Consider the following 22716-nt stretch of genomic DNA (forward strand, 5'->3'; position numbering starts at 1 on the left):
GGACAATCCTCTGACACGGCCATTATTACTCAGTCTTTATCTGGCTGTGCACTCAGTGAGGCCTGGAGACTCTGAGGCACTCAACCTCGGCCCACGAGCTGTGAGTATCAGACTCGAAGCTGAGCCTGTAGCCAGCGTCTGTGATCCAACATGGTCATCATCCTGTCTCGTGAGGGAAGCAGGGGACTTCTGTCACTAGAGCCATGCAAGCAGGGGACACATGGCCACAACGACGGACTGGGGCTCAAAAACAATTCTCTGTGGCCAGAACTCTCCAAACCAGAGAGTCTAGGAGACAAGAAACCTGCATTCTGAGACCAGGGAAAGGGTGGCTCATATCCAGGGACAGTCCTTGGCCCCCTGTGCTCCCCTGTCCTCATCCCTCTCCCGAATGACGGACAAGTTTAACATGCTCTAGCCAGGACCAGCCCCCAGTGGACCGGCCTGTGACCACACCCACCCGACTCCCAGGATGCCTGGCTCCAGGTAAACTTCTTTCCCAGGCCCTTCCTTCCATTGGCCCCACCCCAGCCTTGCACATTGAGCCCAGCCTCCTCTTCCTTCCTGATGGACCCCCCCCCCCCCGGGAGGGACCAACAATGAGGCCTCGAGAAGCGCTGCAATTGGCACCACGTGATAGCAAGAGCGTGGGCTTGCATTCAAACAGACCCAGGTCTGGATTTTCAGGTCAACTGTATAGTTTGGGACCTGGGACACCGTGTTGGGCCTCTGGGGCCTCGGATTCGTCCCGTGTAGAACAGAGACAAGAATACTGCACAGAGCTATAGGGAGCGCCATAGGTCAAGCACAGCACGTAGCAGGCGGTAAACACATGGCAACCGTCCTCCATTTCTCCGGCCTCTCCTCCCACCAGTTACCGTTTCAGCCCAGGCATCACCCTGATTCACCTTCTACTCTCCTGTGAATGACGCAGGACTCGGCAGCTGCCTGGGGCAGGACAACACCGCCTCTGATCTAATAATCTCTGCATCCGAGGGACCGAGGACTATGGCCTAGAAATTTCGTGTCTCTCCAATGTGTCTCCTCTTCTGCTTTCCTTTTGCTTCTGTCGCTGACATGCTGCTGAGGCCACCGTCATCGTCTTCCTTGTGCACGTGGGGTGGGTGCTGGCTGACAGGGGAGGTGGCCAAGTCCCGGGTCATGCGCCTGGCAAGCTGGGGACTCAGGACATGCTGGGCCACAGCATCTTGAGCCCAATTCCAGGGTCCCTTGCCCTATGCCATCTGCTTGGGTTCAGAGCTTTCTTATGGGGCACCCTTAGGGTAAAATTGCCCATGGTCAACGACCAGGCAGGGATATGCCACAGGCCACAGAGCCTGGGGCTGGAGATGACTTCATCGAACTGGGACACTCCACTGAACTGAGATTGAGATCAGAGTCCAGCTTGGGTCAGGGGTTCAGCAACAGTGTCTCAGGGACCCTGGCCAGTGGTGCCAGTCTGGGGCCAGCCAGCCACTTCTCTGTTGTCAGACAGTCCTGGTTTGTTCAGTACCCTTGCCAGTAGCCTCCTAATTAAGATCTACTTGGGCCCTGGCTGGTTGGCTCAGCAGTAGAGCGTCAGTCCAGCGTGTGGAAGTCCCGGGTTTGATTCCCAGCCAGGGCACACAGGAGAAGCACTCATCTGCTTCTCCACCCCTCCCCCTCTCTTTTCTCTCTGTGTCTCTCTTCCCCTCCTGCACCCAAGGCTCCACTGGAGCAGAGTTGGCCCCAGCACTGAGGATGGCTCCATGGCCTCCGCCTCAGGTGCTAGAATGGCTCTGGCTGCAACTGAGCAACACCCCAGATGGGCAGAGCATCGCCCCCTGGTGGGCATGCCGGGTGGAACACGGTCAGGCGCATGCGGGAGTCTGTCTTACTGCCTCTCCGCTTCTAACTTTGGGAAAAAAAAAGATCTACTTGGCACAGGAGAAAGACCATGACACTGTGGCTGTCACGTGTTGGCTCCAACCGGAGCTCAGGTACCATGTGAGCTCTCTGAACGCCTAGTCCCCATCTACAGACCCCATGGAGCAGAGAGAACTAAACAGAGAGTCTGAGTGCCGGGGACACGGGGGAACCTCAGAAAATAGCAGCTTTAGTCCATCATGCTTCCCCAGAACTGAGTTACTAGGACTCACTGCCCTGGAAGTGGACTTGGGGACAAGGATAAAGTCACTGGGGCACCACCCATCTTACGGGCACCGCAAGGAGGAATTCGGTGCCTGCTCTCAAACAGCATCATTCTAACGTGCTCCGTGGTGGGGAGGGGAGGTCACGTGGAAAGGGATGGGTGGTGACCATCCTAACCGGTGGGTAGCCCCCCGAGGTCTGGGGCGATTTCCTGGGTTTTGATAAATCTCCTCTCCAATTCAGGTCAGTTGATACGGGGAGGTGTTGGAATAACACCTATGGATGGTGGCCAAGGTGATGATGAGAACAAGGGTACGTAATAACAGCTTCTGTTTCCCGAGCTACTGCCGATGGGCCGCCCTCCCTCCTCACTGTCTCTGGCTCTTAACCGTCCCCGCAGGGGAGGGACAGTGGCGTCCCTTCCGCAGATGAAGAAACTGAAGCTCAGATCCAGGACATGACTTGGCCAGGGGCACACAGCTAGCTGGTAAGCGGAAGACTCACGATTCAAGTTCAGACACAAATGCTCCCGAGTCCCTACTTTCCCCACGGACACCTCTGTATCTATCTCCCAGGAAGTTATAAGCAAGGAGACAAAGAGAGCCCTTGGGAGAATTCACTGTTAAATCAGTCGGATCGGAGAGGACTATCTATGATGATAAATAAATAGTGAGGAATGAGGCTCCCGAGATTGAGGGGGTCTGACCAGAGAGCGCCCGGATGAGGAATTTCTACGTGAAGTTTTTCACACGTATTGCAGCCGTCTTTGGAGGCGAACGGTTTGAAATAACCCACGTGTCTATCTCAAGGGAACTGGTTAGATAAATGATCGCCCAAGTCCTATAACGGAAGACCGTCGAAGCACCTGATGTTTTAAAAAGCAACGCTATGCGTGCTTAGACGGCACACACCTGGAAGACACGGTGCTGTTTCCCATTGCTGGCTCCTGCCGATGGACCCGTGTCCTCCCTCCAGCCCTGCTCTGTGCCCTGGGACCTGGTCCGCTAGACCTAGGTCATAAGGCTCTGTCAGGGCTTTTCCGGCTTCCACCTGCATTTGACCAATGGGAGGCATCTGCAACTGACTGCGGGGTGGGGGGTGGAGGAGAGAAGCCAGGGTGTTTCTTCCCGACTCCCACCCGCTTTGGACAGTAGAGCTCAGACTTAGCCCAGACGCTCCACAATCTCCGCTCCTGCTCCACAGCCCACGGTCCCTGGCTTCACTTCTCCTTAGTCTCCGCTGCCCTATTTCCAGACCTTGCCCCCCCCCCCCCAACATTAAAATCTCTCCAGGTGAACTAAGTGGCGTTTTGCTGTCTGCTGGGATCCTGTAACACAGACATATCATGAACGTTATAGCCCCCACTGACCTTCCAAGAAACTGTCCGATCAGCTTCACCATTAATGTCCCCACGAGTCCACCGATGGCGAATATGGAGACTGTCACCGACCAGAGCAGAGTCAGGGTGTCCGGGTCGATTGGGTGTCCATATCTTCTTTCCCACGTCTCGTTGTAAAAGGCCTTGATGTACTGAGAACAAACAAGAAACTATGTTACTCCTGCTGCTGGAAGCCGCTGCTGTGTCAATAACACAGCTGTTACAGGGTCCTTTCTCCGTCCTAGGGCTTGGCTGCATTCTCTCTGAGCTTTGTTTCTTTTTTTTTTTTTTTTTTTTTTTCATTTTTCTGAAGCTGGAAACAGGGAGAGACAGTCAGACAGACTCCCGCATGCGCCCGACCGGGATCCACCCGGCACGCCCACCAGGGGCGGTGCTCTGCCCCTCGGGGGGCGATGCTCTGCCCATCCTGGGCGTCGCCATATTGCGACCAGAGCCACTCTAGCGCCTGAGGCAGAGGCCACAGAGCCATGCCCAACGCCCGGGCCATCTTTGCTCCAATGGAGCCTTGGCTGCGGGAGGGGAAGAGAGAGACAGAGAGGAAAGCGCGGCGGAGGGGTGGAGAAGCAAATGGGCGCTTCTCCTATGTGCCCTGGCCGGGAATCGAACCCGGGTCCTCCGCACGCTAGGCCGACGCTCTACCGCTGAGCCAACTGGCCAGGGCTCTGAGCTTTGTTTCATTGGCCCCTTTTAACGAAGTCTGTGGATGGACCCTATTTTCTACCTCATTTTGCAGACGGAGAAATCGAGGCTTTGAAAGACAAAGTGACTTGCTTAGTAAGTGTCAAACCTGGAGTGGAACTCAGATCTGATCACAAACGTACAGTGACCCTGATACCTGGGATTCCCTGATTTCAGTGCCTAGCCAAATCCTCTGGCAAACATGTTAAAAACACACAGACCTGCCTAGCCTGTGGTGGCGCAGTGGACAGAGAGGACATTGACCTGGAATGCTGAGGTCACCGGTTTGAAACCCTGGGCTTGCCTGGTCAAGGCACATATGATAAGCAATCAGTGAACAGCTAGAGTGAAGCAACTATGAGTTGACACTTCTTGTTCCCCCTCCCCTCCCACTCCTCTCTGTAAAGTCAGTAAATAAAACCTTAAAAAAAAAACAAAGCACAGACCTAACATGAGAGAAAAATCTCTGCAGCCTCGGGGAAGGCAAAGATTCAAGACACAAAAACACCAACCATAAGAGAAGTGCTCACTTGCATCCCATCAAAATGAAAGTGTTCTGTTCTTCAAAGGACACCTTGAAAAAATGAAAAGACCAGCCACAGGCTGAGATAACATATTTGCAACACATACATGACACAGGACTTGCGTCCACAACTCATAAAGAGCTCTAACAAGTCAGTACGAAGACAAATGACCCAAGTTAAAATGAGCAAAAGACCCGAACCGACTCCAGAGAAAATTCAAATGACCGGTAAACTAATGACGCGATGCTCAACATCATTCGTCAACAGGGAAACGCAAATTAAAGCTGCAATGAGATTCCGCTTCACGCCCATTAGATCCTCATCACTATCAGTGCTGATGCGGTGGGTTTGGGATGGGGACCGGGTGACTCTGATGTGAATCACAGACTGAGGTCACTGCACTACACGCCCCAAGAGGGTTTCATCCCCGCGACGCTCCACCACCCACTGCTACCCAGTGTGGGCCCCCAGATCTCTCCGCAGCCAGCATACGACATCGTGGAAAAATCATAGGTTCAGGCTGCAAAGACCCGGCCGTGAATCCCAGTGTCATGATTTGCTAATAATTTAAACCAGCTGGGTCTTGGTTTACTCCTCTGCAAAACGGGACTGATCACTGCTGTCTCAGGGTTGGCGTGAGGGTCAAACAAGGGCTCGAAGCAGGGCCGCCTCGTTCTTGGGTAGAGCTCATGCCACCTCCAGCAGCCTGGAAATGAGCAAGTCTGGTAGCAAGCAGTGGTCCAGCAGCCGTGTCGTCTCCTGCACTCACAGTGGGACTTCAGATTGTAAACAGTTTGGCATCATCTAGTAAAACTGCAGATGCCCTTAATCTATAACCCATAAAATCCATTTCTAGGCCCTGGCAGGTTGGCTCAGCGGTAGAGCGTCAGCCTGGCGTGCGGGGGACCCGGGTTTGATTCCCGGCCAGGGCACACAGGAGAGGCGCCCATTTGCTTCTCCACCCCCACCCCCTCCTTCCTCTCCTGTCTCTCTCTTCCCCTCCCACAGCCAAGGCTCCATTGGAGCAAAGATGGCCCGGGCGCTGGGGATGGCTCCTTGGCCTCTGCCCCAGGCGCTAGAGTGGCTCTGGTCGCGGCAGAGCGACGCCCCGGAGGGGCAGAGCATCACCCCCTGGTGGGCAGAGCATCGCCCCCTGGTGGGCAGAGCTTCGCCCCTGGTGGGCGTGCCGGGTGGATCCCGGTTGGGCGCATGCGGGAGTCTGTCTGACTGTCTCTCCCCGTTTCCAGCTTCAGAAAAATACAAAAAAAAAAAAAAAAAAAAAAAAAAAAATCCATTTCTAGGAAATTCCTCCAAAAACCTTCGCCACCTTCCCTAGGATGCATCGACCCAAATGTCCATGGCAGCATTGCATGCACATAACTGTCCCCTCTCACGGAGGCCACCAAACAGCCAGCTGTCTCCCCCTCACCAAGGTGCTCCGTGCGGCCTCTGGGAGTAGGGACTGTGCTCTCCGTCAGCGGCTGGACATTAACATCGACCCTTGCTTTCCACATGCTCCAGTGGCACCTGTCATCCGTTTGGCTACCGAGGTCACAAGCCCTGTTTCCACTGGGGAGACCTTCCTGCCTTAGGAGCCCTGCGGGAAACAGAGGCCCCTCATCACTATGGAGGTTCACCACGCCTGATACTTGCCGTCCCAGCATTCCTTGCAGCTAGGGAGTGGACATGTGACAAGGGCTCAGCCAATCAGAGTCCTGGACTTTGCACGATGCACCTGAAGCTAAGAAATGGGCCCGGGAATTGTCTGGCAGCAGGGGAGCTCTTCTACAGGACTGGCTTTGGGGCCAGCAGGAGCCCCTGCGGGAGCTGAGAGTCCTGTGCCAGGTGCAGTAGCTGGCAGGGGTGGCTAAGGGGACCCCCCAGGACCCGCCCCGGCCGGGCTTTGGGGTGTTACCCTAGGCTGCAGCACTCCCGAGCCTGGCTGGTCAGCCCCACCACCGATCCTGCGAGCTGCTCATTGTTCTTCCAACACTTCATTTTTGGCTTCAATCAGACAAAATTGTGGTTGGCACTTACAACTACTGAAACTCTGCCAAAACATATAAAGTATCTCACCTGATCCTCACAACCACCCTAGTGGTAGATGTAAGAATCAAGAAAAGATCAAATTGTTAAATTCAGGAAAGTGTGCTGGGATTGCCAGAGTATAGAAGCAGAGACAGGGAGGTAAGGATAGGGACCCTGTAAGGCTGAGAACAAAGGAAGACAAACGTTTGCATTCCATTGGTCAGAGACCCTTATCAGAAGTTTATGTTTGCTATGTTTGAAGTTCGCCAATGAGCTAGACCCAGCCCCTGTTGCTATGCTATGTGCAACTCCCTTAGCGAATAGGTAAGCGCCACTTCTGCTTCTGTATATGCTTGCTTACTTAGGATATATAAGGAACTAGCTGTAAGCGCCAGGGGCGATTCCTTCCCATTTGCAGCTCCTACTGAGTACGGTGTCTCCCCGGACGGACATCTCGGGAATTCACCCCTGCGCAGGTGAAACTGGCCAATAAAGTTACATCTATACCTCTGAAAGTCTCCGACATTTGTTTTTTTTTATACCGGGTGGATGCTTCAGCTGGGGGCTCGCCCGGGATCTGCCTCGGCACAGTTTTGGGTCGGAGACCAAGGAGACAGCTCGAGCTAAGTAAGTATTCTTTAAGGATCCTCATTTGGTTTCGTTTTGGGCTCCGGAGCATATCACCTGTGGTAGCAGGCAGGACACTGCTGGTGACCTACCCAGGACTCTCAGAGGCGGGACGCCGCTCTCTGAGACGAGTTTGAAAATTAGGAAGTGACCGGTCACATTAGAAAGTCGCTGCACTGCGCTGCGTAACTGTCGGGCAATTCAATGAGAGGGGGAAATCCAAATGAGAAGCTTGCTTGTGTGTGTTTAAGTCTGTTTATACTTTTAAGCACGGTAGTTCTTGTGTGGTTTTTCCTTGAGGAAGCAGAAAAGAAGAGGATCCAAACTGAAAGCAGCAAAATGGGTCAGAAGGAGTCTGTCCCTAATTCCCCACTGGATTGTGTACTAACTAATTTTTCTGACTTTCAGAAACGAGCTCAGGGATATGGCAGACCAGCTCCAGATCGGGAGACACTCCGCACCCTGAGTCAGCTCGAGTGGCCGAGTCTTAACGTTGGCTGGCCCGCTGATGGCACCTTTGATCTCCCTGTTGTGTTTGCTGTACGAGCTATCATATATCGGGTGCCCCACCCAGATCAGTTTTTGTATATAGATGTATGGATTGATATTGCTACCGAGAAGCCAGGGTATATCAAGAAGTGCCTGAGGGAGAATAAGCGAGGAGAAAGGGCAGTGTGCTTAGCTGCAAGCAATCAGAAGGCAGGACAGTTAAACAGGGAAAAGAAAGGAAATTCTGAAAAACTTGGGCCCCCGGAACAGCCCAGTACGCCATCATCTAGACTTTACCCAGTGTTGCCTGGGGCACCAGAAAGAAGATCATTTAGATCCAGTGAATTTCCCCCTACCCTATCAGCGGCCGGAGGAACCTGATTCTACACAGCAGGACGTTAGCGAACTTTTGAGTCCACACACACCCGAGGAGGAGCGGTTTACAGGCCGGCGGGAGGCCCTGCCATGTTGCCTCTACGGGAGGCACCGCCAGCGCCTGACGCTGGCCCCAGGGCGCCTCCCCGCCTTGTTTATGTGCCTTTTTCTACCAGTGATTTGTATAATTGGAAGCACCAGAACCCATCTTTTTCTGAGAAATCTCAGGGCCTAATATCCTTGTTAGAGACTGTTTTTAGGACATACCAGCCAACATGGTATGATTGCCAGCAGGTCTTACACACTCTCTTCACTACCGAGGAAAGAAACAGAATAACAAGAGAGGCAGAAAAGGCCATATTAGAAGACGGAGGAACAGACAGAGAGATTGAAACCGTCCTTCCTAAACTACCTCCAAACTGGGACCCGAACACCCCTAGGGGAAGGGAAGCACTCTTCCACTATCGCCGGGCTCTGTTAAGGGGTCTGAAAGCAGCAGCCAGGAGACCCACCAACTTTAGTAAGGTAAGTGAGGTTATCCAAGGAAGGGAAGAATCCCCTGCCGCCTATTTAGAGCGGCTAATGGAGGCCTACCGGGTTTATACCCCCATAGATCCAGAGGCTGAAGAAAATCGCAGGTTAGTGAATATAGCTTTTGTGACACAAGCTGCATCAGACATTAGAAAAAAGCTTCAGAAAATCGAGGGGTTCGAGGGAGAAAATAGAAGTAAGCTATTAGAAATAGCTCAGAAAGTATACGTAAATAGGGATGACCCAGAATTAGGAAGAGCGGCTGTCCTCCTTGCCTCTCACAAGTCTGAAGGGAAGGGAAGGGAAAGAAAGGGCAGCAGCCCTGAGGCAAGGGGAGAGGCCCACCGCAGAAGCAAATAGACAAAGATCAGTGTGCATATTGCAAAGAGAAGGGACACTGGAAGAAGGATTGCCCTAAACTGCGGGCTGAAAGGCCCGACTGGGAATCGCAAGTACTGCTCCAATTGGACTGACGGGGCCGGGGCTCTATCCCTGTTGGCTCCCAGAAGCCCATGGTCACCTTGACAGTCGAAGGAAAGCCCACTGATTTCCTAGTTGACACGGGAGCCACCTACTCAGTCTTGAAAAGCCCTCAAGGACAAATACAAAAAGAAACTACAAAGATAGTAGGCGTAACGGGAAAAGCAGTAACTTACCCACGGGCCACTGCAAGAATTACTAATTTGGGCCGTGGCACCATCACCCATTCATTTCTAATCATTCCAGACTGTCCTTACCCTCTGTTGGGCCGAGACCTCCTCCAGAAACTCCATGCCACCATCACCTTCCAGCAACAAGATAGCAGCTCTCAAGAGAACAGCAAGGGAGGTAGTCTTGAGGTAACGGTGCCCATATCTGAAGAATATTTGATAGCAGCCCTCCAGGAAGGTAAGGATGAAGCTATTGGGGTCCCAGAGGAGTTATGGAAACAGGTGCCCGGAGTGTGGGCAGAAACCAACCACCAGGCCTAGCCGCCCATCAGCCACCTGTCATAGTGCAGTTGCTGAGCACCGCTAGTCCAGTGCAGGTAAGGCAATACCCCATACCTGCATGGGCTAAGCAAGGCATAGCACAGCATTTGCAGCACTTATTAGTGGCAGGTATCCTCCGGGAATGTCAGTCAACCTGGAACACACCTTTGCTTCCAGTCCAGAAGCCTGGGACTCAGGATTATCGCCCGGTGCAGGATTTGCGTGAAGTAAATGCCCGGGTAGAGACTATTCACCCTACGGTGCCAAATCCCTACACTTTACTAAGCTCTTTGCCACCAACTCATACCTATTACTCAGTACTAGATTTGAAGGACGCCTTCTTCTGTATTCCATTAGCCCCCAAGAGCCAGGACATATTTGCTTTTGAATGGAATGATCCAGAGAAAGGACTAGTGTGGCAGTATACATGGACCAGGCTTCCCCAAGGGTTCAAAAATTCCCCCACTATCTTTAATGAGGCTCTGAGCAAGGACTTGCAGGGGTTTCGAGCTGCTCATCCATCAGTTGTACTGCTTCAATATGTGGATGACCTTCTCATTGCCGCAGCAGAAGAAGAACAATGTAAAGAGGCCACCCTAGACCTACTCCTGGACTTCCAGCTGATGGGGTATCGAGTCTCTGCCAAGAAGGCCCAGATTATCACCCAAACTGTAAGTTATCTTGGGTATAACTTACAAGGGGGACAAAGGACACTATCCAGTCTAAGGATTCAGACTGTATTACAAATCCCAGAACCTACTAACAAGAGGCAAGTACGAGAATTTCTGGGAGCAGTGGGCTATTGCAGACTTTGGATACTAGGGTTCGCCGAACTGGCCAGGCCTCTGCACGAGCTGACTAGGGGAAAGGAAGAACAGTTTATTTGGACAGACAAGGAAAGGAAAGCTTTCCAGGCACTGAAGGAGGCCCTAGTGGCTGCCCCAGCGTTGGCCTTGCCAGACATGGCCAAACCCTTTCAGCTGTACATTGTTGAAAAGAATGGGGTAGCATTAGGAATCCTTAGCCAAGAGCTTGGGCCATGGAAGAGGTCTGTAGCATACTTGCCCAAAAAGCTAGATCCCATAGCGTCTGGCTGGCCAACTTGCCCGAGGGCACTTGCTGCTACCTCAACCGTAGTCAAAGAAGCTAATAAACTGACATTGGGCCAGGACATTCAAGTTATTGGGGAACACTATCTAGAGCAAGTGCTGCATGCACCACCGGATAGGTGGCTCTCCAATGCACGATTGACGCAGTACCAGGCACAGCTATTGAATCCGCCGGCAGTACAGTTTTTGAAGACAGCAGCCCTAAACCCTACTACTTTGCTACCCTTACCGGACCCAACAGTGGTCCATGATTGCAGACAGATACTAGACACTGTCACAGGGGCCAGACCAGACCTTCGGGACCAGGCCTACGAGAAGGCAGACCTCACGCTGTTCACTGATGGAAGCAGCTATGTCCGAGATGGACAAAGATATGCAGGAGCAGCTGTAACCACCCAGGACTGTGTCTTGTGGCAAAGGGCACTACTAAAAGGTACATCTGCGCAGCGGACAGAGCTAATTGGACTGACGCAGGCCCTCCAGATAGCTGAGGGCAAAGTGGCCAACATCTACACGGACAGCAGGTATGCCTTTGCCACTGCCCACATTCATGGTGCTATTTACAAAGAAAGGGGCCTGCTACCAGCAGGAGGAAAAGAAATTAAAAATAAGACTGAAATCTTAGCCCTGCTTGATGCTATTTGGCTCCCCTCTAAAGTAGCCATAATTCATTGCAAAGGACATCAAAAAGGGGGACTCTCCAATTATTCAAGGAAACCGTTTTGCTGACATGGCTGCCAGAGAAACTGCGGAAGGAGGGACTGCAGACATTCTTCCGCTCTTGCCTCAACCCTTGCTGCCTCCAGACCCTAAGTATGCTCCTGAAGAAGAGCAAGAGGGAAGGCAATTAGTGGGTAAAAGAAATAAGCAGGGGTGGATAGAACTTCCTGACACCAGACTCTACCTACCCCAAGGAGTAATAGGAGAAATTGCAAAGGAGATCCATGCAAGTTCCCATTTAGGGCAAAATAAGATGGAACAACTAATTAAGAAGTATTATGGGGGACCCCAGATTAGAAATATAGTTCAATCTATAGTTTCTAGATGTAAGGCTTGTGCTAAGGTCAACGCTATTAACAAGAAGCTTCCCCCTCCTGTTAGGTATAGAGGAAAGTGCCCAGGAGAATTGTGGGAAAAAGATTTCACGGAAATGACTCCAGGTAAGGTAGGATTCAGATATCTACTTGTGCTAATAAATACCTTTACAGGATGGACGGAAGCCTTTCCCACCAAGGGTGAAACCGCTTCCACAGTTTGTAAAATTCTACTAAGAGAGATCATCCCTAGATATGGAATCCCTATAGCTATAGGATCTGACAATGGACCAGCTTTCATCTCTAAGATTTCCCAGGAATTAGCTAAGAGGCTAGGAATTAATTGGAAATTGCATTGCATTTACAGGCCTCAAAGTTCAGGACAAGTAGAAAGAATGAATAGGACTCTGAAGGAAACACTAATTAAGTTAAAGGAGGAGACCACCGAAAACTGGGTAGAGTTACTCCCTTTCGCCCTATTCCGGGTTAGATGTACACCTTACACTAATAAATGGACCCCCTATGAGCTCATGTTCGGACAACCAGTTCCCCTGGTTCCCCAGCTTACCAGGGAGGAAATAGAAGTGTCTAATCATAACTTCCTCAAGTCCCTACAGGCATTGCAACAGATTCGGAGAGAAGTAAGGGAACTGCGGGAGCAAAGGATTGCAGAATCGGGAAGCGACACCCAGAGACCCTCACCACCGGACCCTGGACAGTGGGTATGGATCCTTAACCGCCGCCGAGGAAACCTAGAACCGCGGTGGCAAGGACCGTTCCAGGTATTACTCAGCACTCCCTCTGCAGTCAAGGTGGCTGAGAAACCTTATTGGATTCACCTCTCCCACGTGAAGCCCGCTACGCTCAGTGAACAAAAGACTGATCCCAAGCGATGGAGAGTACATACAGACCCCAAGGATCCTTTAAGGTTAAGATTTTCATCTGTGTCCTAGGAATACTATTTGATTTTGCTAACAGTGGGTTTGGACCTCCTGTAGACCCTGGAACATTTCTTAGAAAATTATATGGGCCCCCATGCGAGTGTAGGGGTGGCACACATAGTGTACCACCTGAGCAATGGACAAGGACAGTAGACTGCACCAATAAGGTAGCCTACCTCACTTATCAACGGTGGATACCCACTCTTATGGATATTAAAACAGGCAGACCCCTAAATTCAGGGGGATGGTCACGAGGAACACAAAGTCAGCTACCTACGGGGGGTTTAGAACAACGCTGGGTCTGTCGTGTAAAGCCTCACACACAGTAAGCCACCAACCCTAAGAAAGGATAAGTTGTGCCCCAGGGAGTGCGAAACCATTTATGATCAAATGCATTCCACTTGCTATCAGGAATTACAAGAATGCATTAAGGGCAATCTGACAGTATATACTGCAATTCTAATAAGAAACAGAGAAGGAAAAGCACCAGATACTGGGACAAACCACTATATGCAAGCCTCATGTAGAGGTACAGCGGGAAAACCAGTGTGCTGGACCAGGGAGCTAGCGCTGCATATCTCAGATGGGGGTGGGCCTCAAGATGCAGTACGAGAGTTTTGAGTCCAGAAGAAATTAGAGCAAATACTTGAGAACATGTTCCCTAGAATAGACTACCACCCTCTAACATTGCCTAAAGGCCGGGACGTTGATTTGGATACCCAAACCTCTGAGATATTGTTAGCTACCTATAAGGCTCTGAACCTTACCAACCCAATTCTGGCTGCTGACTGTTGGCTTTGTATGACTCTAGGCACACCAATACCTATTGCAATCCCCTCCGCAGTTAATGAATCTGCACTTGCTCTTGTCTCAGGAAATAGAAACTGCAGTGGCAACATTCCTTTTAGAGTTCAACCCCTAGAGTTTTTCAGTGTTTCCTGTGTAATCAGTTACCCACAAAATAATAGTTTAGACATAGATGTTGGATTGGCAGATTTTGCTAATTGCAGCCGGTACATCAACTCCAGTTCACCCTTATGTGCAGATATGGGGAAGGTATGGCTATGCAGAGGTAATTTAGCTTTCTCCTATTTACCTGTGAATTGGACCGGGGTTTGTGTACTAGTAACTTTAATGCCAGATATAGACATCATCCCTGGTGATGAACCCGTCCCTGTTCCCACTTTAGATTACATCAGTGGATGGCTCAAGAGAGCGGTTACGTTAATCCCCCAGTTAGTTGGTCTAGGAGTAACTGGAGCAATAGCATCTGGAACGGCTGGACTAGGGGTGGCCCTTCACTCCTATAATAAATTATCACACCAGTTGATCGACGATATCCAATCTGTGTCTCGGTCCATCCAAGACATACAAGATCAATTAGATTCCTTAGCTGAAATGGTCCTACAGAATAGGAGAGGTCTAGATTTACTAATTGCAGAGCAAGGGGGAATTTGTCTGGCATTACAGGAGAAATGCTGTTTTTATGTTAACAAATCTGGAATAGTCAGGGATAGAATAAAGAAACTACAGGAGGACTTAGTAAAAAGAAGAAGAGAACTCTTCGAAAGCCCTTTGTGGAGTGACTTTAATGGAATGTTGCCATACCTACTTCCACTCTTGGGTCCGTGTATTGGCTTCCTGTGTCTTATATCCTTAGGCCTTATAATTTTATTATTTTATTTTATTTTATTTTTTTGTATTTTTCTGAAGCTGGAAACGGGGAGAGACAGTCAGACAGACTCCCGCATGCGCCCAACCGGGATCCACCCGGCACGCCCACCAGGGGCGACGCTCTGCCCACCAGGGGGCGATGCTCTGCCCCTCCGGGGCATCACTCTGTTGTGACCAGAGCCACTCTAGCGCTTGGGGCAGAGGCCAAGGAGCCGTCCCCAGCTCCCAGGCCATCTTTGCTCCAATGGAGCCTCGGCTGTGGGAGGGGAAGAGAGAGAGAGAGAGGAAGGAGAGGGGGAGGGGTGGAGAAGCAAATGGGCGCTTCTCCTGTGTGCCCTGGCCGGGAATAGAACCCGGGACTTCTGCACGCCAGGCCAATGCTCTACCACTGAGCCAACCGGCCAGGGTAGGCCCTATAATTTTAAATAAACTACTTGCTTTCATTAAAGAGCATATAGACACTGTTAAGTTAATGGTCCTGTCTCAACCCTACACCCTCCTTCCCTCTGATGAAGAATCAAGGGTTTGATTATGCCCCAACAGGAGTAGGGAATGTAAGGATCAAGAAAAGATCAAATTGTTAAATTCAGGAAAGTGTGCTGGGATTGCCAGAGTGTAGAAGCAGAGACAGGGAGGTAATGATAGGGACCCTGTAAGGCTAAGAACAAAGGAAGACAAACGTTTGCATTCCATTGGTCAGAGACCCTTATCAGAAGTTTATGTTTGCTATGTTTGAAGTTCGCCAATGAGCTAGACCTAGCCCCTGTTGCTATGCTATGTGCAACTCCCTTAGCCAATAGGTAACTGCCACTTCTGCTTCTGTATTATGTTGCTCACTTAGGATATATAAGGAACTAGCTGTAAGCGCCAGGGGTGATTCCCATTTGCAGCTCCTACTGAGTACGGTGTCTCCAGACGGACATCTCGGGAATTCGCCCCTGCGCAGGTGAAACTGGCCAATAAAGTTACATCTATACCTCTGAAAGTCTCCGACATTTGTTTTTATACCCGGTGGATGCTTCAGTAGAAACCCTCATTCACAGAGGGGGGAGCAAGCCTTCTGGCACCCACAGTCACACGGCTGACCTGGGGCGGAGGAGTTGTGTGAGGTCTGCCCGACTTCAGAGCCGAACGCAGCGACCCACTGGTGGGCTCCTCATTTCGCACTGACGTGTGGAAGGTAAGCAGATAAGTACAAGGGCGCACTTACTGATGTAACAGCAAGCGTCAGGTAAGCCTTGTTATGGGCTTACAAGAGCAATGGCAAGGCAATAACCCCAAGGAGAGCAGGGTAGAGCAGGAGAAACTGTGATAATTTCCAAGCTGAAGGCCACAGGAAGGCAGGGGTGCAGGAGGGCTCGAGGGTGACAGCAAGTAGTTACAGGGTCGAGAGCCTTCAGAGACACTGGAATGAGTACCCGGGACTTCAGGGGCACCCCTTCACGGGCTGCCCAATGAACAGGAGACCCCCGTGCATAGAAGGTCATTCCTGGACGTGACCTTGGCCCCCATCTCAGTACTTCATTGAGTCAAGCACGTGCAGCTGCCTGCTGATCCCCACCCTGCAGCCTCTTATGAACACGCTCGCAGCCATGACCAGTTCCCTGGGGTGAACGTGCAGGACCCAAGAGGATGCTGTTGGAAGGAAGTTTTCTCTCCGTCTTTCTGGGCGCTCAGGGGGCCCGCTGGGAGAGGGGCCGGCCTCCTATCACTCACTGCGAGGCGCCGCTGTGGGGGGCCCTGCAGAGAGTGGGGTGCGCTGGAAGACAGGCAGCCTGGCCCGTGGCCCCATAAACACCTCTCTCCAATGGTCCCCGGAAGCCGGTTTCGGAGTGATGACGTTGAGAATGAAACATCTGTCTTCGCCAAAGGAGAATCTAGCAAAGGCCCCGGCGAAAGGCAGCCCGGAGGCCGTGTGACCGCAGAGGCCGGGAGATGGAGGTGTTCAGCTAACTCTCTGCACAAACGTTCCCTGAGAATCGGAGGTTTGTGGACCTCCTATGTGTTGGCACTGGCTCGGACTGCACAGCTCCGAACGGGCTCTCAAATGAGTGTTTGCGTTTTAAAGTGAAACTTCTGCTGTGGGTCGGTCACTGTCTAAGAATAAAAACAGGTAGCTCGTACATTTTATTTATTATGTAATTCCTCACCTAGCATCATCAATAGTTTCCGTGACTAAAAGCGAAAGGACGTATAACTAAACCGATTTTACCATGTCCGCACTGATGAAACCAAGAGTCAAGTGCCTGCTGCATTCCGTCAATGTCACAACAGAAGGGCGGTGAGCAAGGGACAGCCATCGAAGACCTGCTGTACAGCTGAAGGCCACAGTCCTCGCTGCGCTGTGGGCCTCCTCCGGGCCACCTCGTTCACGGATCCCGTGTTTTCCTTTCCCAGCCTGTGCTGCCAAGAGGCCCGTGCTGGGGTCTCCGTGTCTGGCTCTGCATACCTGCTTCTGTACCGCCGACCACTGGGGTGCGGGCTCCCACCCTGTCTTCCAGAGACAGTTCCGCAGCCCCCGCCGTTGGGGGGCGTGAGATCGCGGAGACAGCAGCAGAGGAACCGCGCGGTTCTAGCACAGGGTGAAGGGGGCGGTGGTCGCAGGAAGCCCGGAGAGGCCGTGGAGTCCCAGGCACGTGACCCGGGTCAGGCGCACAGGCAAGGGCTGGGCTGGGGTGGGGTGGGCTCGGCGGGGCGACAGTAGTGAGGATTCCCAAAGGCACGGAGCCGGAAGCCATGGGCCGCCGCGGAGGAGCCACCAGTGCTTCTGCTGGGTTGGAGAAAGGCTGGAGAACCAGGCAGGGGCTGGTCAGAACCGGCCTGGACTGCCCGCCCAAGGAGTCCGTGCTTAATCCCCGGGGTGCGGAGAGCGGCTGGAGGGTGCGCACGCGGAAAGAAGGTTCTGATGTGCGTGCGGCAGAGCACCACCGTGTGGCGGCTGCACGAGGCGGTGCAGACCGGAGGCTGCGGGACCAGCCCAGTCCGGCGGAGGCTCCCCCAACGCGGAAGAGGTGATGAGGCTAAGAGAACTTTTTTTTAAACTGAATTCATCAAGGAATATTCACATCATGGTTGGTGCTGACTAGCGCTGGAACTGCAAAGGAACGACTAAGAGGCTATACACGGTTAAAGGACAAGAGACTGAGCCAAGGGTCGAGTCTCGGGTTCAAGGAGTGTTTGTACCCGCCGCCCCGAGTCCTTTTGTGCCCTTAGCACATCGCTCTGCCTCTCAGGGAAGGGTCCTCAGTGGGTAAGGGTCCTGGGAATCCAGGTTATTCAGCCCTCACCTCTGCCACGTCTGTCACTGCTGGTAGACCTTGAGATAGTTACTTGACCTCTCTGTGCCCCAGGTTCCTCATCTGTGACACCCTATCTCTCCATAAGGAGTTCCCACGAGGAGTGAATGTGGAAATGAGTGGAGAGCACAGTGCTGGGTGCGTAGGAAGCTCACACTGAGAATGAAAGGCTGGGTGGCTGGTGGCGGGACAGAGATCAGGTTGTCTGTCTGCAAAATAAGGGTCTGGAAGTATTTATTTCCCAGACCAGACGTCTGGCAACACATGGAACTATGCAGTCTGCCACCAGGCAGACGGGCTCACCCCACCTCCAAGTGATGACAGGAGGTTGCCAGACAACGGGGGGTTGGGGGGTGTTGGGTCAAAGACGGTGTAATCTGTTTTACGGTGTTCACGTTCCTTGTTGATTCTACAGAGCCCGACATGAACCCATCTAAAATTCTTCTCAGGAGTGCCGCTGTAAAAACGCACATACATAGAACACGTTTATGGACAGGCTGGAGTACACGCGCCTCTGTGTAACACGGCACAGGGCCTGAGGGGTTCGTAAAGACAGGCTGCACCACTGACAGCGCCGGAGCAGCGAGGAGAACGGCGTCCTTACGCCAGTGCCCACCACCAAACTGTGCTCTTTGAAATAAGAATCACACAACCCTGTGCCCAGCAATGCCACCTGATGTCACCAGAGTGGCAGAGCTAAGGCCTCCTGTGCAGAGACATCTGCACATCTGGCCTGAGGCCGCCCTCCTCTGTGCCGCCAGGTGCAAGGCTGGCCCTGGGCTGGCTTCAGGGAACGTGGATTTCAGGAAGGTTCCACGACTCCCACAACTGACCCGAGGGGTTCACGGGGCCTGACCCGTGCACACAGCGTGGCGTGTGTGGATCACCCGCTTTCCCCACTGTGAGCTGGGGACTGGGTGCCTGCCAAGCCCCTGATAAAACCCTGATTGAGTCTCTCCTGGGGGACACTTCATGTGAACCTAAAACTGCTCGAGAAAATAAGTTATTCACGTAAAAAAATGGAAACAATGACAGAAATGCCGCCTGCTCGTGTTCCCACAGTCGTTGCTTAAACCACTAGTTTCCACTCATGTCGTTCTATCCCAGGTGTGAGTTTTACACGTCTGCTCCCCGGATCGTGCGTGCAAAGGGTCTTTCCTCTCTCCCGGAGTCTCTGCTGAACTTTCCGGATGAATCAGGAATGCAAATTCCCCATGCTTTTATTATTATTTTTTTAAAGACAAATGTGGACACATCAGATCCCCGTCTCAGGATGATATCACAGTGACAAAATCAGCGCCCTTGGCAGCTGCAAGCATGAGGGGAATCCATTTCAACCCCCTCCCTGGTGTTCAAACCATTGTTAGCATCAGAATCCAGTTTTCAAAGGAACGTACACAATGTTAACAATAAAGAATAAAAACACAATAAAGGATGCCCACAGCCTGGCTCCTGTCTACCCCATAACTCCTGCCCTAGGCTCTCCGAAACCCAGCCTGCGCTCCAACCACAGCCTGCCTGTGCATCTGCGGCATCTGGGCAAACGTTTCATATCTCTGTGCCTTCGCCCCACGCTCGGGACCTGCTCCAGGAAATTTTACCTCGCACCCCCAGCCACCTTACCCCAAGGGTGGGGGCCAGCACCCCCAGGAAAGGGCAGCACCAACACCCAACAGGCCAGGTAGGTGTGAGAACCAAACCTTCAGGGGCAAGCCAGCAGGACCTGTTAGGGGGTCCGGAGGAATTGCACCCCGTGATCCAGTTCCAGAGAAAGCAAAAGCCAATGATGGCTCTTAACCAACATATTCTCAAGTGACCCCTAGCTCAGATGAAAAGACGTGAAAACAAATAGAACAGATCAGGAAATTGTGTCTAAGCCCCCCACCCCCACCCGGGTGGCTCCTCAGACTCCACGCAGCTTGCCCGGGAGTAAGACCTGCAGAATCTGCCCCTAGCACCTCCGAAGTCCCCCTCCTCATCCTCCACTATTCTGGGAGGCCCACACTCCAACCTCAAGGAACTGAGCAATGTCACCAGCGTCTGTATCTGTCTTTTCCATCTGCCCTTTAAAAGGCAGAAGCCTGTGTCCTTCTCTCTGCCCTCCCCCACCAACCTCGGACCCTGGGGTCCAGCAAGGATCTAGCACCGAGCCTGCCTGCAAAGGTTTGCAGAATCCGGTACCAGGCAGCGCCGGGCACTAACACTCCTGAGTTTTTTGCATTCCCGCAGCGCCCCCTGCCGGGCGCATCCCGCGGCCACAAGGCACTCACCGGAGTGGGGGCGTTCACCACGGAGAGGTTGTACCCGTAGAGGAAGGAGGAGCCGAAGGCGCCCACGAGGGAAGCCGCGATGAGTGAGCAGGACCAGTCCTGGGAAAGGAGAAGACAGCACGTCAGACCTGGTGCTCGGCTGCACGCTGCTGCTATGTGAGCCGAATTTGGGCATTTTCAAACCCACCGAGGAGCACAAAGCAAAGCCAGAGTAAGATGCCGGCAGGAGCCGCTGGCCTTCATTAAGAGCTAGGGGGCCAGGCGTTGTTCCAAGCAGTTTCTGGGTATCATGTCATGGAATCCACAGATCAGTACTATTTTCTCCTGATTTTATAGGTGAGGACACAGAGACACAGAGTGTCCCAGGTGGTCCGGTTCCAGCCCCTTGGGAGTGACCCACTGCCAACCACACCTCCTCTCCCCTCCTGCCTCTTCACCTCGGGCCTGGGGGCCTCTGCCAGCTGCCCAGGGGCACACGCACCCACGCATGCCCTGTTCCAGGCTGAGGGGTCAATGTCACGGGCCAGCATGAGCACCTTGGGACAAGGACCTGCGGACAAGAGAGTTCTGGAACTTGGCCCCGACACCCAGGCACTGCCTCCATGTACTCCTCCCCCGTGGCTCCAGCCAAGGACGGCCACAGCCAGGACAACACCACGGAGCAGAAACACCTGGGCCCCTCGCTGAAGACTGGCCAGCTGGCAAGAGCTGGAAACAGGAGGGGCTGCCAGCCCCAGGGGCTGCCCAGGGGAACGTGGGCCACTCACCAGATGGAAGGGACCCAGGTGTTCCTGGAAGGCACATTCTTGGCCATCATTCAATGTGTGTGTGTGTGTGTGTGTGTGTGTGTGTGTGTGTGTGTGTGTTCTGAGTCAAAGCTCCAGGGATACAGCAGTAAACAAGAGACAGATGAGGTCCATAGTTCAGGGAGCTGTGTCGGTCAACTGCTCTCTGGAAGGGGCAGTGGCACCAGATAGCCGAATCCGAATCCCTGCTCTGCCCACCTTGGTAGCCTCTTCCAGCCTGGGCTCCATGCCAGACGGCCCCGCCACTCAGCTGTGGGACCTGAGCAGTTTCCTGACCTTCCTGGGGCTCAGCTTGCCCAGCTGTAAAATGGGGTCTAAACCCAGCACCGGCTGCACAGGTGGTGGAGGGGTCAAGCTGTTGAGGGGTGAGTACGTGTAGAGTGTGGCGTGCGTGTGGTGAGTGTTCAGAAAGGCTGTTTACTCTTTCTGTTTTCTCTCCCTACGCCCTTCGACCCAGTCAGACAGAAGGGCTCTTGCCTGAGGGGCGTGCCCAGGTCTCCCCTGACCTGGCCTGTGTGGCTGTATCAACCTGCAGCCCCCTTCTAGAGACCACCTGAGATCCGTTGCCCAGGCCCTCTCCCTGAAAGCGACACCTCCTCGTTTTACATTCCTCTCTGGGTTCTGCTCCGTCTGACCCCAGCTCTGCCCCTCGTGACTGTGTAAGCTTAGACCATTACATCTCTGCTCAGTGATGCAGTGTCCTCATCTTTAAAGTGGGGGTGATGTTAAACCCACCTCCTAAAATATTATGCCGAAGAAAGGAGTTAAAGCAGGTGAGATCCTCCTCTCTGTGTCAGGTGCCCGTGCATGTCCGCAGCAGAGGCTGGACAATGGGCAGGGGTCTTACTTTTTTTTTAAGGGGGGGGTGGAGGGGGAGTCTTGCTTCTTGCTCTCTGCTCTCGGGCACTGAACTGCTGCAGATGAGACACTGGTGTCGGAATGGAGGGCGAGATGAAGGATCTATGGGCCATGGGGGTGCAATACAGACAGCTCTCTGTATCTACCAGTTCCACGTCTGTGGATTCAAGCAACTTCAGATTGAAAATATACCCCCCAAAAAAGTTACACTGTTGCTTCATCATCACTTGCACCATGGTTGTGTCTGTACTGAACAAGTACAGACTTTCTTCTCATTATTATTCCATAAACAATACAGTATAACAACTATTTACAGCGTATCGAGCACTATCCTGAACTAGAGATGATTTGAAGTATACCGGAGGATGTGCATAGGTAATATGCAAATGCTATGCCATTTCATATCAGGGACTTGGATTTTGGTGTCCGCGGGAGTCCTGAAACAAATCCCCCATGGATACCTAGGGACAACTGTGTTTTTCTGCAGTAAGAGGAGCTTGAACTCGAGGGGATTTGTTGACGGAACAGAACCTCACTTTGGAAGGAAAACACCATTCTCCATCACCTGCTGTCTCTAAACTTCATCCTCTGGGTCTCAGATCACGTGTCACTCCTGACCCGTCCCTGCTGTGCTAGGCATCTTCTCTCCCTGGGCCGCCCTTCCTCCCAGTACCATCCCTCTCGCTCGTCTGCACACGTCAGTGGGTGGAGAAGGAAAGACAGGTGGGGGCCACCTCCCGGAGCCCCTGGCGCCTGCCTGCCCCCTCTGTGCCCACCACCTCTCACCACCAGCCCCAGGGGCAGAAGGTAGGTGCCCTCTGTGGAGATAGGAAAGAGAAAAAGGGACACCAGCCAGCATGGTCTCATGACATGGGCCCAGCCACACTGCCAGAAGGTGCTGTTGGCCCCAGGAAACTGCAGCCGGAGAGTTGGGGCCCCTTGGCCAAAGTCACAGGGACCAAGATGCAAAGCCCTG

The 22716-nt window shown here is 52.7% G+C and overlaps 1 protein-coding gene across 4 annotated transcripts in view; it reads right to left on the reverse strand.

Annotated features, from left to right (window-relative positions):
* Nucleotides 1-22716, reverse strand: part of SLC2A9 (solute carrier family 2 member 9) — a 117003-nt gene that overhangs the window by 60078 nt on the left and 34209 nt on the right. For all 4 annotated transcript variants that reach the window (XM_066384527.1, XM_066384528.1, XM_066384529.1 and 1 more), the window contains 2 exons: nt 20077-20175; nt 3500-3660 (listed from right to left, as the gene is read on the reverse strand). In XM_066384527.1, the coding sequence (XP_066240624.1) occupies nt 3500-3660; nt 20077-20175 (260 nt within the window). The remainder of the gene's footprint in view (nt 1-3499; nt 3661-20076; nt 20176-22716) is intronic.

Source organism: Saccopteryx leptura, chromosome 5 (assembly GCF_036850995.1).
Source record: "Saccopteryx leptura isolate mSacLep1 chromosome 5, mSacLep1_pri_phased_curated, whole genome shotgun sequence".
Classification (NCBI taxonomy): Eukaryota; Metazoa; Chordata; class Mammalia; order Chiroptera; family Emballonuridae; genus Saccopteryx; species Saccopteryx leptura.